The 16,217-nt window shown below is 39.3% G+C and overlaps 1 protein-coding gene across 1 annotated transcript in view; it reads right to left on the minus strand.

Annotated features, from left to right (window-relative positions):
- The window catches only part of RALGAPA2 (Ral GTPase activating protein catalytic alpha subunit 2), a 270,837-nt gene that overhangs the window by 227,552 nt on the left and 27,068 nt on the right, over positions 1-16,217 (minus strand). The window contains exons 4-8 of the mRNA XM_006776151.2: positions 13,026-13,069; positions 10,379-10,556; positions 9,493-9,608; positions 6,403-6,541; positions 4,481-4,680 (exon numbers count right to left, since the gene is read on the minus strand). Of these exons, the coding sequence (XP_006776214.1) occupies positions 4,481-4,680; positions 6,403-6,541; positions 9,493-9,608; positions 10,379-10,556; positions 13,026-13,069 (677 nt within the window). The remainder of the gene's footprint in view (positions 1-4,480; positions 4,681-6,402; positions 6,542-9,492; positions 9,609-10,378; positions 10,557-13,025; positions 13,070-16,217) is intronic.

A 16,217-nucleotide genomic window follows, 5' to 3' on the forward strand; every position in this document is an offset into this window, starting at 1 on the left:
TTCGCTCTCTCACACACGCGCCAGGCTCTATTTGCTCTTGACCCCCTGGCCCTCTGGTCCTCTAGGGACTCCTGTTGCAGGGGATGCGCTCCCTGTGCTCACGTGGCCCACAGCCATGTGGGACCCACACAATGAACTAATGGCCTTTAATTAACTGGGATGCTGAACTGGACCCGGTGGCAACATGGAACAGAAGCTCTGGACACTGACCTTACATTTTGCTCCACTGGAACCCCAGCTGCACCCTTTTAAGGGCTGGTTTAAGGGGCAGGGAACTTTGGAATCCAAGAAATGTAACCGCACACAAATAAAGCCTTTTATCACATCCAATTCTCCCATGCCAATCTTAGAAAATTCATTTTCTAAAGATATAGCAAGAACCTCACCCCCACGAGTGACGGAAGTTCTATTCTCCGGTGACAGGATGTACTTCTATTTTACCATGAATGACACCACTGAACAAAAAAATACGTTAAACCAGACTCTCCAAGTGGTATATAAGCTAAGTCTAGAAGATGTACTATCCTTTCTTCCCTGGTTAAAAAAAAAAAAAAAAGTCTCAATTGTATTACTTCTAAATCAAGAGGAAGTAAATTGCCCTGGCTGGTTTGGCTCAGTGGATAGCGCATAGGCCTGTGGACTGAAGGGTCCCGAGTTTGATTCCGGTCAAGGGCACATGCCCAGGTTGCAGGTCGATCCCCAGTAGGGGGCGTGCAGGAGGCAGCCAATCAATGATTCTCATCATTGATGTTTCTATCCTCTCTCCCTTCCTCTCTGAAATCAATAAAAAAATAAGTTTTAAAAAAATAAAATGAGGAAGTAAATTGACTTTGGAAAAAAATACACACAAGAAAACTTTGTCATACATGATGTGTAACATAGTAATAGTGGCCTAAGTGTGAACTCTGTTTGGAAGCAGGACTTAATATAATGTTTTAAAGGGCTTTTACAAGAGCAGCATATTCTTTGGACCACTTCACTTGATAGTGATGTGCACTTTACATGGGTAAAATTACACTGAATTTGAAATTCCAAACAAAAACTTTCAGGAGATAAATGCAATTATATGTGCTTTTATTCCTGCAACTTCACTTCTAAAAGTTAATATGTAATGGTTTACACTGCTGCGTTTTCTAATGTCCAATATAAATGAAAAGGAGAACAAAGTAGACACATGTGAGATGAGGTGGGAACCAGAGTTGTAAGGCAGAGAAAGGAAAATAGGAGACAACTGGTCAGCTGCATAATGACCCCCAAATGATGTCCATACCTAACCCCCGAAGCCTCTGAAAGTTAGCTTATGTGGCAAAGGGACTTACCAGATGTGGTTAAATTAAGGATGCTGAGATGGGGAGACTATCCTGGACTATTATTGGTCCAGTGTACTCACAAGGACCCTTAAGGAGGCAGGAGAATGGGAGACAGAGACGGCAATGTGAAGATGGGGACAGGGAAAAAAGGTGATGTGATGAGGGGTCATGAGTCACAAAATACAGGCAGCATCTAGAAACTGGATAAGGCAAAGAGTCTGTTCTAGAACATGGAGTCTGTTCTAGAGCTTATGGAGGAATACAGAGTGGCCAGCACCTTGGTTTTACCCCCTGGGACTGACACTGGACTTCTAACTTCCAGAACAGCAAGATAATACATTTATGCTATTTCAAACCAACACGTTTATGGGAATTTGCTACAGCAGCAATCAGCAACTAATATAACAGCTTGCCGTGAGGTGTATTAACAGTCTCTACAGTGACAGTGGCCACTTCTGTGTGCAGCCGTCTGCAAGGTATGGTAGCACTGAGCAGACGGTTGTCTGCCCAGCATCCATTCCCACTCCCTGACAGAACCCCAGTGTTTGGCATGTCTGCGTCCATGAAGCCCAGACGATTCACAGGACACTGACCCTATCCTCAGTATCAAGGGAGTGTTGTTTCATCCTGGAAGCCAATCATGTCCCTCCCTCCTCAGTCGTTCACACACACAGGTTTAAGCTGATCAGTGCCCTGTGATGGCTCTAGGAGTAGGCAGGAAACCCACCTAAGTTGTACCACTTAGACAAATGGAAAGGGTTTTGTACTTCTGGTTGTCTCTGAACATGAACCAGGAGCACAGCAGTGCCCCATCATCGGGGAAGCTGAAGACTCACTTGCCAGAGGGAAAGGGGCAGAGTAGAAAAGAGACAACCACAGAGAACTGTAGAGAAAACATGCGTGAACCACACAGTCACCCTCATTATAAGCTTCTTTTTCATGAGATTAAAATATTTCTTTTTATGTTTAATTATGCTTGAGTCTTGGTGTCTTTTGTCTGTTAGAACGATAAAACCACTCTGACTGAGGAGCTCAGACCCTTATGACAGGAAAAACACTAGATAATAAAAGTAGATGACTCACAAGTGTGAAGAGTCAACTAAGGGAAAGAACCTTGAAGCAGTGGTTAATTTGCTATTCTTGCTACTTCTCATCACCCAGGTGAGAAACTTACTTTCAATAAATAGAGGTGATAGTTTTTCAAAAATTTGAAACCAAATAGGAAAAAGTTACATCCTTTAAATGGACTGTTTTGAATTGACTAAAAAACCACACAGATGCAATGTAAAATTATCAGAGTGTGACTGAGTTTCTTATGTGTAATTTCATACAAAATTTTTTCTACCCTAATTGGTAAATAAAAGTCTCTTGTCATGGCTCAGAACAAACTGCTTATCCCTGACTGCTGGTGAAATCTGGGCCCATTTTATTTCCTCTTCTGTGAACTTCATCCCCTTTGTCCATTTTTCAATTGGGCTGTTTGTCTTACCAATTTGTAGGCACTCTTTATATTATAGAGATACAAGCACTATTAATAGCCATGATGTTACAGACACTTTCCTCAGCTTGAGTGTGGCTTTTTGCTATCTTCTGACACATAAATATTTTTCTGTTTTTTCAAACAAAGTAGAATCTCATTTCCTCTATGGCTTGTGAGCTTTCTCTCTCCCTAAGGTGGTGTACTACTTGCCAAATTTATACATTCTCTAGATTTTCCTCCCAAGGTCTTTATCATTGTTTTTATCTGTAGGCCTTTAATCAGTCTGACATTTGCTTATGTATGTGACACAGAGCAAGGAAGGTTCTGGGAAAGACAAACAGACAGGTTCTTTCAGCTTCAGGGCTGTAGGTTACATTAGATATTCAGTGCTAATGTCAGTCTCATTCCTTTGCAGGAACCTCTGGTTTCTGTCAGGAAGCTGTGGAGTTTTTTCTTAATCCATGAAAGTCAAATGCCAGTTTAACTGTTTAGCTAATTTTACCTGGGACTCAAAGGCCTTTTTAGTCTAAAGCATGACTTCTTTTCAGCTCAGGTAAACTTTCCTTTTTATTAGTTCAATTATTACTTCTCATTCTTTTCTCCTCTGCCCTCACACTATTTGCATGGTAGGTCTAGATCTGGCCTCAGACCTTATTTATTAATTTCCATCTCTTTGAATTTCTGCTCAGTGTGGTGGGATTTTTCTTCAAATATTAATTTTGTTCTCAGCAGTGATCATTACCTTCTTTGGTTTATATAATAAAAATTTAAGGTTTTCTAGAACTTTCAGCAAGTCTTTTGTTGTTCTTATTGTAACTCTCTCTCTCAGTCTTTTTTGAAAATAATTTCTCCAGTTCCTGGGTCAGTTCCTGTCAATGGGGCCACATGCTCTGGACCTGTCTGGTGCTCCTTCACCTGCCAGTGACCTTAGATGTGTGCACTTTCCCAACTCAGGCCTGGGTCTCACTGCTGGGAACTCTAAGGCAAACCTGCACTAAGTGGTCCACACTTCTTGTCCCTGTTCTTAGGAACAAAAAAGACCCTCAAAAAACCATAACTCTTCTGTGAAATGACTGCTCTCTGATTTCCACAAGTGGTCCTGCTCTACTCAGCACTAAGGCCCTAACCAACTCAGGGTGCTGGTCAAGGCCAGCAAGAACAAAAGTCCCCATACAAGATGCCTCGGAGCGAGACAGCCTTCTCTTCCAGGGCTCAACAACCACCTCAAAATCCTGAGATGCTGATCCACCCTTCCCCCGAGTTCCCAAAGCACTTGGGAGTCTCACAGGTCTTCTCCATGGCCCACCAGCACGATTCCTGAGGGCCTTCCATGTGGTGGGGATTGGCAAAAGCAAGACAGGCCCTGGTCTAATGCTCAGAGGTCACTGGTACCAGAGTGAAGGGGGGAAATGAGAGGGAGCCAGAAGTGTGCACACACAGCCACCTTCTCAGAATGTCTCTCTCAACCCCAAGATTGCCTCACCATGGCAATGCCAATAGGATACAAGTGTTTCTAATTCAGAGCTTCTTCTGAAACTTTAGCATCACAGACAGGACATGCCAAAAAAAAATGAGTCCTTACAACCAACAACCTGCAAGAACCAATAACCCTAATAATCAAGTGCTTTGTATGTGTTAGTGTGTGATATTAAATATATGTGAAGATATATAAAGATGAGCAATGACATACCTGCATGATTTTAGGCAATACATCAACTCCGTTTTTAGTGTTTTGTATTGTAGTTAGATACTTCTTTTCCAAAAAGAAAGTTACAATCCACTTAATAAAAACAACACGAGCTGCCATGTATGGAATTTTTGTACTGTAAATGTTTTCAGTGTCTCGAGTTGTGGTAATGTACACTGGCTTTGGTCTTAAGTGGGGAATATCTGTAAGAAAAAAGAGCACATGATTAGGTTAGTGAAACTCGACATTATGTAATTCCTACAAATATTTCAGTTTCCAAGCAAACAGACATATATTTGGTTGCCTGAATAGCAACTAAGATTAAAGAACCAGAAATTATTTAGAATGTCATCCTTTGGAAGGCTCACTTCGAATTCTGCCTTGCAATCTGACCAAAATGAGTGATGGTGGTTGTTACTGTTTACTTACAGCTGTGGTAGACAGCTGTGGAAATCTAAGCTAATAACTCTTTTTCACAAATTTGAGAAATTACATAAGATTATAATAGTGAAAATGTTTTCACATATGTTATAATGAGTTTAATCTTACTTTATGATTGGAACAAGTATAAAACGGTCTTATAAACATTTTTTCATCATTTTAAGTATTTTAACATCAACACTATACTAATAAAATCAACTGAACTTCAATTTTATATCCTTTTTCCTTTAGTTAACTAAAGGAACAGAAGAAACAGAATCAGTATAATCCACTTTATATCTGAAAGAATTCAGAAAACCATGTTTCATTTTTGAGGTATCAGATACCACTATTTCCAAAGAATTAATAAGAGGTTCATTTTCATTCTTTGTATTACATAATCAATATGGAAATTCTATTATAATGAATTTGAGATTAACTACTTGCTGTAATTACAATCTCTTACTAATTTTTGTACATGCATGAGGCAGAAAAATCCTTAGCAAACAACTTTATATTTCGGAATGTTAATAATATACTATGTTTTCTATAACATAAACTACTAATGAAATCAGAAACAAAATTTTTTAAAAATACCCACATACAAAGCTAACAAAATACATATCCTAGTACCCTCACAAGCAGTATTTCTACATCTTTCAAAATGCACCAAGTTTCAGTTGTTTCCCTCTTGCCAGAGAGAGAGAGAATGCGCATGTGGACAAATAAATGCCGACAGACAACTGAATTAGTTGTCCACATTCTCAAGGTGGATTAATGTCTGTTGTAATCTTTTCCCCTCCCAAATGCTCTTAATTATTCATTGTAACTAATTTCACCTGCTTTAGATAACAGGCAGAGGAAGATGTGCCTCATCTCTACCTCTCTAAGAGATGCTTCTGGCCTGTGAGCCCTCATTTCTTAAAGAAGGAAAACTTAAGAAGCTAAATTAAAAAATCCCTTAAGTTTCCTTCATCTCTGGGCTCACAGTCCCTAGGCTGCCCAACTGCCCAACATCTGCCCCTCCATAAGCAACTGTGGGTCGTCTCTGCTGGGTGAAAGATCCAGTGGAAAAGGCAAGGCATGCTGTGGGCAGCTGTGTGGCCTGGGCTTGCCTGCCTATCTACTGAGCAAGGTCTGGGGTCACCACACCCCACCACCAGTAAGAGAAGACTTACTGAAATGTAAGCTTTATTTTTTTTTCCATTAAAATATTTTAAATATAATCACACCCAAAAAATCACAATTCACTGCAAATTATTTCTGAGTATAGGAGCCACAGTTCCCTCTTATTGTTGTGAGTTGAGGTACATCTTAGTTTGTATAAGCATTTAAAACAGTTAAAATCAGTTATTAGGAAACTTTAAACCTCTTACAATAAAGTTAGCATTATAAGTATAAGAAAAAGATTACTATTTTACTTAAAAATAATCAGAGATCGCTTTGAAGGAAACTGTACAGCTTGTCTGTGAAAATCCTCCTTATACAGCTCAAATAGGACTTACCAAGTACAGGTTTGTAGATGTTTGTTAACTTAGGAAATGATGGAAATAAATGAGGAAGATAATACTTTCGAAACAATGTAAAAAGAAATTTAAAACCAGTATCTTGATTCTCCTTATTTTTCCACTCCAAGCTTGCAGCCTTTGGATAATATGTGGAAAAAACACACATATATTTACATTTCAAGTTAATGTATACTAAACTGATTTATTTTTAAAATTGACAAATACTGATAATCATGTTATAAAATCATATCTTAAAACTTAAAAGATGACAAAAATGAATAATTCTAAACAAACCAGTAACTATGTTAAAAACATTTTTTATCGAGTATTAAAATAAATTACCCAACAATCTTGCTCTACTACATCATGTTCATATTTTTTTCACATGTTCTTTATAATGATTTAACATTCCTGGTGCCCTTAAAACATCTAATTAGATATAAGGGTGCTTTTTTTAAAACTCAAAAAGGCCATTTATAATAAACAAGAATTAAGAAAACAAACCCTTACAAAGATTTCATCCAATGGTACCTCCATGCAAAATCAGTATCAAAAGATCCAGCTACGGAATCTTGGAAAATGCATTGTCCTTACTAAAAGCAATCCACAGGCTAGGAGAAGCTAGGGCTGCCAGTTCAGCCACACCTATTAGTGGGGTCTTAGTATTTGTTAGAACACAGAGTGCCCTACACCAGTTTCCCCAAATTCCTTCATGACGCAGTCCACTTAGAAAATGATAACAGTTCTGCACCTGAGGTAAAGGAACGAGGGGCTTTGGCGGCTCCTGGGCAGAGGAGCTCAGTGTCTGTAACCTGCCAGAAGTTCTCTGGGATGGGCCAAGGCAGAACCTCTGTTCTGAGGACTCACCCAGAGAAAGGGGGGGGCGGGGGCACGCACACATAATTCTGCACACAATTTAGAGGCTTAAAATAAAAACCTCCCCCAATATCAATGGCTTCCTTCCTCTTATGGGATCTTGGTGACTTCCTAACTTATCTGAGGTCACACAGCTCATTAATGACACATCTAGAATGAAAACCTGTCTCCCAGCACATCAAAGACTGAGAGACTCTATGCTTTTCTGGGACATATGGAAGGCCCTGCCACTTCTGAAAAGAGTTTGAGATGCATGTAGAATGGGCCAGCAGAGCTAAAATGTGGAGCTTCTGGAAGATGAGATACCCCAGCGGGACTCCCATGATGTGGAGCCCTGTGTTTCTGGTGCTGGCTAAAGGAAATGGGAGAGGAGAGCAGAAAAGATCACCCAGCAGGACAGAGTAGTCAGAAAGAGCAGCCAAAGGCTGAATCTTGAGGGACAGCAGAGAGAAACACAGTCCCCCAAAGAAAACTGGAAAGAAGCAAAAGGGAGGAGGAAAGCCAGAAGAAAACATCATGGGAGGAATCTCACGAAGGAGGGGCTGCCACTGTGAAATCATCTCAAAGACCGAGTACAGAACAAACGTAAGAGTGTCTTCCTCTGGACCTGACACAAGAACCCCTCATGTTCTTGAACTCTCAGCAGTGACAGGGCAGAGGGAGATGACAGAGGGTGTCGAGGAACGTCAAGTGAGAAAGTGAACTTGGCAGAGGTTATTACATCCACAAGCTTGGCTGTGAAGGGAAGGACAGAGACCGGACTATACCCAGGGGGAACTCAGGGATGAGCGAAGTGTTCGCTAAGAGAAAAGCACTCAGTAGCTTTTTTCTAATCATATCAATGTTCAGAAATACAGACTAAGAGACATAAATCACTTATTGAAATCATAATTATTTCAGTTTTGTATTCAGTTGGTAAATGTAAGAGGAAGAAATATGTGACATAAAGCAGATCTATGCTGATGGCATGATGAGATAATTACATAAGCTTTCATTCAAATCTCCCTGCCTGCTCTGCCTATTCCTGACCCACCATTCAGCCTCGGGGACTGCCTCCTTCTCCATCCTGCTTCACTAGCATAGAGATCAGGGTTAGGGAAGGAATAAAGAGGCAAAAATAGTTTACTACACTGTGAAATAATATAAAATATATATATATACTGGTATGTATGCTTCTGCCCCAGTTCCTGGCACAGAGCCCTATAAACCTTGTAACATCTTAAGTGTTGAGAGCACTAGGGGCATCTTTTTTTCTATTGAGGTGACTCTGGGTGGGCTCCTGGATGGGGACTGATCACCAGAAAGACCAAGCCATGATTACAACTTGGAATTTTTAGCCCCTACCTCTACTCCCCATTTCTCCAAAAAGGGGAGAGGGACTGGAACTGAGTTAATGATCGACCATGGCTATGGGAGGAAACTGCCATAAAATCCCAACAGCAGCGGTTTCAGTGAGCTCCCAGGTGGGTAAACATGCCCATGTACCAGACAGTGACGCACCCCAACTCCATGGCGACAAAAGCTCCTGTGCTCCAGACCTTTCCAAACCTTGCCCCATGTATCCCTTCATCTGGATATTCACTGTATCCTTTGTCATATTCTTCAATAAACTGGTAAACGTAAGTAAATACTGCCCTGAGTTCTGTGAGCTGCTCTAGCAAATTAATTGAATTTGAAGAGGGGGGTCAAAGGAGCCTCTGATCTGTCGGCAAATTGGACAGAAGTTGTGGATAGCCTGGGACTTACTACTTGGGATTGGCATCTGAATGGGATGGGAACAGTCTCATGGGATTGAGACCTTAACATGTGGACCCTGATGCTATCTCCAGGCAGATAGTGTCAGAATTCAATTAAATTGTAGGACACCCAGCTATTATCACATAGAATTACTCATTGGGGTAAAAAACTCAGATGAGCAGAAGGGTCATATGTGACATGTTCTGTGTGAATATGGTAATAATATTAAAGTAAAAGACACACACAGATGGAGAGCTGAATTTTTCCCTTAACATGCACACTAACACAAAATAGTGTACATGCTTGGAATTTGCTGACGTGACCTGGTACATACTCTATGTTTAGTGAAATAGCACATAAAAACACCTCAAAAAGCCAAAATGCAAAATGTGGACAAATAGAAGAAAAGATAGTATTTTTCTCTTCCCTACTGAGAATAAGACCATCATTGAATTACCTACGATTTGCTCTTACCTGAATAACCATGTATTTCAACAGTATTTGAAGAAAAAAGCATGTTTGGTCCTCGGCAATCTTTTCCCCTGATACGGCTGGCAGGAGTGGAGTGATTTCCTCTGGGTATATCTTTGCTGTAGTGGAAAATAAGGAAAGCTCTTTCGCCACAGTTAGATTTTAAACAAGGTTTTTAAAAATGGCCTCTACTAAAATACATCTATCCATCCATTAGAACTGCTCACACAGACCACACCAGTGTGCATGAAGGGCTGGGAAACGGGAGACAGAAGGCCATGAAGCCACTCCTACCACTGCACCCTCCTTTCCCTCTCAAATTCTGCTTTGGTCAGTCTAAGATCAAACACCTGTCATTTGGCAATAAAACTGATGTGCAGTTATAAATCCATGGTCCTAAGAGGACATACATGGCTGCCAGTAATAGTCCCATGAGGCCACTATTGTCCTTCCATGAATGCTGCGTGAAAATACACAGCTGGCAAAGCAAGAACCTGGGTGGGCAGATGAATGTCCACTTATGAAACAACAGTAATGAGGACAAAAGACAGTACTTTCGGGAAGTGGATGTGAATTGCATTAACAGCCACAAAAACACTCCAGACATACCATGTGTCTCTACTTTCTGCTATTGCCAACATCTGTCTACTCCCTTCCATTTCTGTTTCCACCACTTCAATAAACTTTTGTTGTCATCATTTCATATAAAACAGTCTAAAGTCTTTCAATTCTAATGTTTGTAAGACTCTACTGTGACTATGAACAGGATTCCTCTCCAAAATTCATCTATGAAATCAAGATTTCTATTCAAGAAAACGGCAAACCGAGGAATTCCTTAATGTACCTTCAAGAGTCCTTTCAACCAGTAAGATCTGCTCACATCACTCACCATCAGCTACACTAGGGCTCGGATTGATGAGTGTCTCCAGAGTACAGGGTCCTCTGGAGGACAAGATTGCTGGGAAACCAGGCACGAGGCAAGCAAAAATCAGCACCTGCTCTTCTGCACAGTTTGTCTGAAGTGCTTGAAGCCACAGAAGAAACAGCCTGATTCCTTCACATCTTATCTAAAAACAAAATTAAAAGTAACAAAATTAAACATATGTATATGGAGAAATGCATTTTAATGTAGCAACAGTTCTGAGAAAGAAAAACTAGAGGTGAGAGGTACTGTTAAAGTACTGCACCAAGTTCTTTACTTTGAGACAAGTAAATAAAGATACTGCAACACAGCACAAAGGTTAAGAGCTTGGGTTCTGCAGCCAGAGTGCCCGGGTTCAAATGCAGGCTCTGCCACTTTCCAGCTTAGCTGTGACCTGTGGAAAACCATGTAACCTCTCTATGCTTTAGTCTCTCCACCTGTAAATCTAGGGATGATAACAGAATTTACCACGAAGTACTGGTATGGATCGAGTGAGTCAGAATAGTGCCTGGCTCACAGCAAGCACTGTGTATTTCCTATTAAACATATTTCATTCCATAGGCACAATGCCCATATCATCAACACTCAATTACCCATGAACAATGCAAAAATATCTTCCTCCAAATGTGCACTTGTGCTTTGGACAGCATTCATGTCACGTCACTACAATGGGCACAAGTCCAATGCTCCAGTAAATCAGAACACTTACAGCTAAATAAGACTTTGAAGAACTGGCTCAGTGGGCTGGGGCAGCTCTCATGTCCCTATCTATTCTCTCCAACACCTCTGCCATGTTCTAAATGCTGAGCATCACTGGTAGAAAACATCTATAGAGGCAGCTGCGTCCTTCCTCCTCCTCTGCACTTACTTCCAACTTCATTCTATTCCAAGAATTCATAAACACCAGTACTTCCACTTCTATATACCTAAATGGCTGAAAAGATAACATCCAAGAAAGAAGTTAAAGAAGCAAAAGAGATGAAAAAGTGTCAGACAGAGCTGAAAGATTAGTGAGCTCCAAAGGTAGGCAACTGAGGGACTGCCTGGCCGCCTTTCAGTTACACCAAGGTACGGATCCTGCCAGAGTGAGTATTCAAGCCAAACAGGAGGCTCTAAGAAAAGCCAAAGGAAGGGAAAAGGCCAAAGACAGAAACAAAAAGATTGGCTAACACCCCATAGGAGTCAAATTCACAAAGACAAGTGGCAGTGCTGCTCCCATTAACAACGGACGCCACAGCATACTTTCAGACCTGCTAGTGAACTCACTACTCATCTGCAAAACCCCCATGGCCACTCACATCTGTCCTATCCCCAAGCAGGTAAATTAAGTAGTAACATTACGGAATGCATAATGCTATTCAGACTCAGACAAAAAATGACATGGTACTATGTGTACCTAATCAAATTATATTGAATTTAACAAGAAGAAAGTTCAAAATTCTATCCCAAGTCTCCAATATTTTTAAGCTAACTGTAGTTCAGGTAACTAACATAAATAAGGCCCATAAGAAACACAAGAGAACAACCTCACAGGTTTTAACTGTAAGACTATTCATTATAATAGGAGGGACAAAACACAGAATCTATTGTGAAGCTAGAAGTAGCTCGCCTCCTTGTTTCGGCATGTAAGGGATATTTAACATGCCAAGTTTAAGTGGCTATGATGGTTAAACCAAAAAATGTAGTAGCTTACTAAAGGCACACTCATAACTTAATGAGCCACAAGTGAATTACCTTCCATAAAATATACATCCCAGGCTGGCTTCTATGCCAATGATGTTTTAGTGCCATCTTATCCCAGCATCAAATGGTATGTCATTATAAAAGGCATATTCATTTTAAAATAAGACAATTTGAACTTAAATTACAAGATCAATCTGCTGTACATCAATAAATATTCAAGAGGAAGGCTCTGCTGCTCTTTCCCACACAACGGTGCTCAAAAATAATTCAGAGACAACAATGATTTTAACAAGATTACTGAGTGAACAGAATCAGGCACGTTAGCTCTGAAGCTTAGAAAGGAACTGGTTCAACCCCTTCCCTTTTCTGATGATAAAGCTGGAGCAGTTAGCACCTTGCCACTGGTTCCCTATCTGTATACAGCAGAATCAAATTTAGAATTCCAAACTCCAAATCCCAAGCCAGTTTCTCCTAATATTATTTAAAATGTCTATCACAATAAGTTACAATGCAAGAACAAAACTAACAATATTGGAAATATAATTTCTCAATTAAAAATAAAAACTAAGCCCTAGCCAGTTTGGTTCAGTGGATAGAGCATCAGTTCACAGACTGAAGGGTCCCAGATTTGATTCAGGTCAAAGGCACGTACCTCGGTTGTAGGCTTAGCCTGGTTGGGTGCATGCAGGAGGCAACCAATCGATGTTTCTCTCTCTCTGTCTCTCTCCTTCCCTTCCACTCTCTCTAAAAATCAATGGGAAAATATCCTTGGGTGAGGATTACCAAAAAAATATTAAAAATAAATAAAATAAAACTAAAAATTAAGTCAAGTGGTTTTTAAAGTTCTTTTCAAGTGGTCTAATTTTGTTACTTTATGGAATAACTTAAGAGTAATAAAAAACGCCATTACACATTCATCTAAAATAAATACCTTAACAGAATTTCCAGTGTGTAGAAGCTTCTTTAAAGTTGAGCCTGAAAATTTAAAACAATAGATTAGAAATGGAGTATTTAAATTTAAGATCTATTTTTAAAAGATCGGTTTTAGAAAGAAAAAAATGTTTTTATAATAAAAGATAAAAAATAAAAGGAAGAAGGCTGACTTTCAAAAACAAAGCAATGTCATGGAAGGAGAGATGTTTTTAAGATAAAAGTACTTTGAATAAGAACCTTTTCAAAATTCTTTTAAAAGAGTCAAAATGATTGATATTAAGGAAATTCAGATGCCCACGCACATTAAGGAACTCTTTTCAAATAAGAACAAATTTGTGCATTGGGGATGTAAGAGCAGAAGGTTTCAACATGAGAACTGGTGATAAGGACCTGAGAGCCTTGCCTGGTCACTGAAAGTATTTCTTCACACCATAAATTCACAAAGATATTTCTACTCTAACTTTACCATTATGAAATCCTTTTCATTTTAATTTCAAAAAGTTTATCTGTATATATCTTACTTGTTTGATTTTTAAACTTATCCAAACTATCATTACACTCATCCCCATCTCTTCAACCCTACTGGTTGCCTCTACATTGATTCATGTGAAAAAAAGAATTAATGAATAAGTAAAATCTAATTAATTGAATTGATTCTCTGAATTTCTAACTTCTATTGGCTAGCTTTTATTGTATTTATAAATAACCTTAAATGTAAGTCTTGCTACTTTTGAGGAGGCAATAAGAATATCAAGGCTGGGACTAGGATGAGAAGAGTGAAGATTCTGCAAAAAAATTAAGGTGGCAACAAAAACTCAGTAGTCAAAACAAATATCTTAATGAAATAGTTTTTAAAATGAATACAAAAAATCCATAATGAACAATATTAAAATTTTACATAAGTATCAATGTTGAGCTGAGTCATACTAGAGCCTGGGGTAAAAGGAAAAATATATACCACTATATATATTTTTAATGGCCAAATTTCCCCAAAATTTTAAATGTCAAAAAAATATTGAAAAATCAAAAAACTCAATATTAAAAAGTATTTTAAAATCATATTATTTAAATATTTTATTTATAAAACAGACTGTAATATAATTTTTCTTTCTTGGCTTTAACAGAACCAAATTCATCAATATTTTCTAAATCTACTTTCTTGTTCAACTCATTTTCAATTCCAAGAATTGCCATTCTTGATAATTTCTACTCAGGAAGAACTGACAATCATTTAAAAATCTTTTTCAAGGCCGTAAATTCACAAAGACAGTTCGAATCTAAATTTAACATTATAAAATCCATTCTTAATTTTTTAAAAACTCCCTCTATATATCATGCCTCAAACAATTAATAAGAAATGCAGTATGCCTCCCCTCCCACCCCCAGCAAAGGGGCAAAAACATAGAGAAATGCCCTCTGGGGGCTGGCCTGCAAGATCTGCTGAAAGCTGCCAGTGGAGCAGAAACACAGAACCTTCTGGCACTATAAATGTCTATGATAAATGCAAGAGAGCAGCAGTCCACTGGAGGAATTTGAAATGAACAAAAATTAACTCAAAATAAATCAAGGACATAAATGTGAAACATGTAAGTATAAAACTTCTAGAAGACACAGGAGAAGATCTTCATGATTTGGGTAAAATAGAGCATAGGAAATACAGTTGATAATATTATGCCTGGTGGGTGCTTGAAATATTGGGTGGATCACTTTCTAAAACATGACTGTCTATCTACTATGCTGTACACCTGAAACTAAATAAAATAATACTGAATGCCAACTGTACTAGAAAAATAATATTTTTTTAATTTTAAAAAATGTTGATATAGCACTGTTCTTCCTACTACATAGATTTAGAATGTAAAAAACTAAAGTAATTAAGGATAGTAGAAACCTAAAATGTCAGCTACTGGCTATTGAAAAGCTTCCTGCGCTAGCCTCAGAGGTTGTGTAAAAGTCAAGATGCCAAAGCTAAGACAAAATTTAAGGCACATCCTTTGAAATCTGGAATTTTATTATAGTTTCTTAGTTTCTACAACTAACTTGGTCAATACCTTGAGTGACAAATAGTAATGGTTTTAACAAGTTCAAATAAACTGGGAAGAATGCAAGAGGTACAGTGACATATGTTAAAAAAAAAAAGTGTAGAATTACAAATCCCTAATCCCTAATAAGCAATTGCAAAATCTGAAAAGCTAAGAAATCTGAAGGTTTTTGTGTAATTTTTCAGTGGACAGGAACTGACCTGCTCTGAACTCATGTGATGGCAATACCTGACTAACCTGAGGTTCTGCTGAATTAGCCCACTGATGACGAATACTCTATGTTAAGCTACATAAGTAATAAGTCTCTTGGTTACAGGGTGCTGCCCAGATCCCTAGGAGTGCTATCTACAGACATTAACACTGTGTGAATATTCACTGTACATCAATACACCATAGTGCCACTCTACATCTGAAATAGTAGAGGCCAGTGCACGAAATTCATGCATGGCAGTGGAGGGCAGGGGTCCCCTCAGCCCAGCCTGCACCCTCTCGCAATCCAGGACCCCTTGGGGGATGTCCGACTGCCGGCAGTCGGACATCCCTCTCACAATCCTGGACAGCTGGCTCTTAACTGCTCAACTGCCTGCCGGTCTGATTGCCCCTCACTGCCCCCTCCCACTTGCAGCCTGCTTATTCAGCTGTTTGGTCGTCCCTCACTAACCCCCTGCTGGCCTGGTTGCCCCAGGCAGCCTGCTGTTCAGTCATTTGGTCATCCCTCACTAACCCCGCTGCCGGCCTGGTTGTAGGCAGCCATCTTTGTGAGGGTGTGAGGGTTAATTTGCATATTACCTCTTTATTATACGGGATTCTCATTTCAAAGCACATCTAACTTGAAGATCATCATAAAAGGGATGTGGACCTGTCTAACATCAATTCCTACCCAATTTGATAAATCATGGAAAAATATACTTATCTGAAAAGAGCCTGTTTGATTCAAGCACTAAGTATATAATCATCAATTATAAGAATTCTTTTACATGCAAATGGTTAAACTTCATCCATGTTCTGAAACATGGCTCATTTTGAGTAAGTTACAGGGCCAGCTTATTCTATTACTACATATGCTAGATCAGAGGTCCTCAAACTTTTTAAACAGGGGGCCAGTTCACTGTCCCTCAGACATTCCACAATGCGCACTGCGGGCCCGG

The sequence above is a fragment of the Myotis davidii genome, unplaced genomic scaffold (assembly GCF_000327345.1).
Source record: "Myotis davidii unplaced genomic scaffold, ASM32734v1 scaffold608, whole genome shotgun sequence".
In the NCBI taxonomy this organism is placed as follows: domain Eukaryota; kingdom Metazoa; phylum Chordata; class Mammalia; order Chiroptera; family Vespertilionidae; genus Myotis; species Myotis davidii.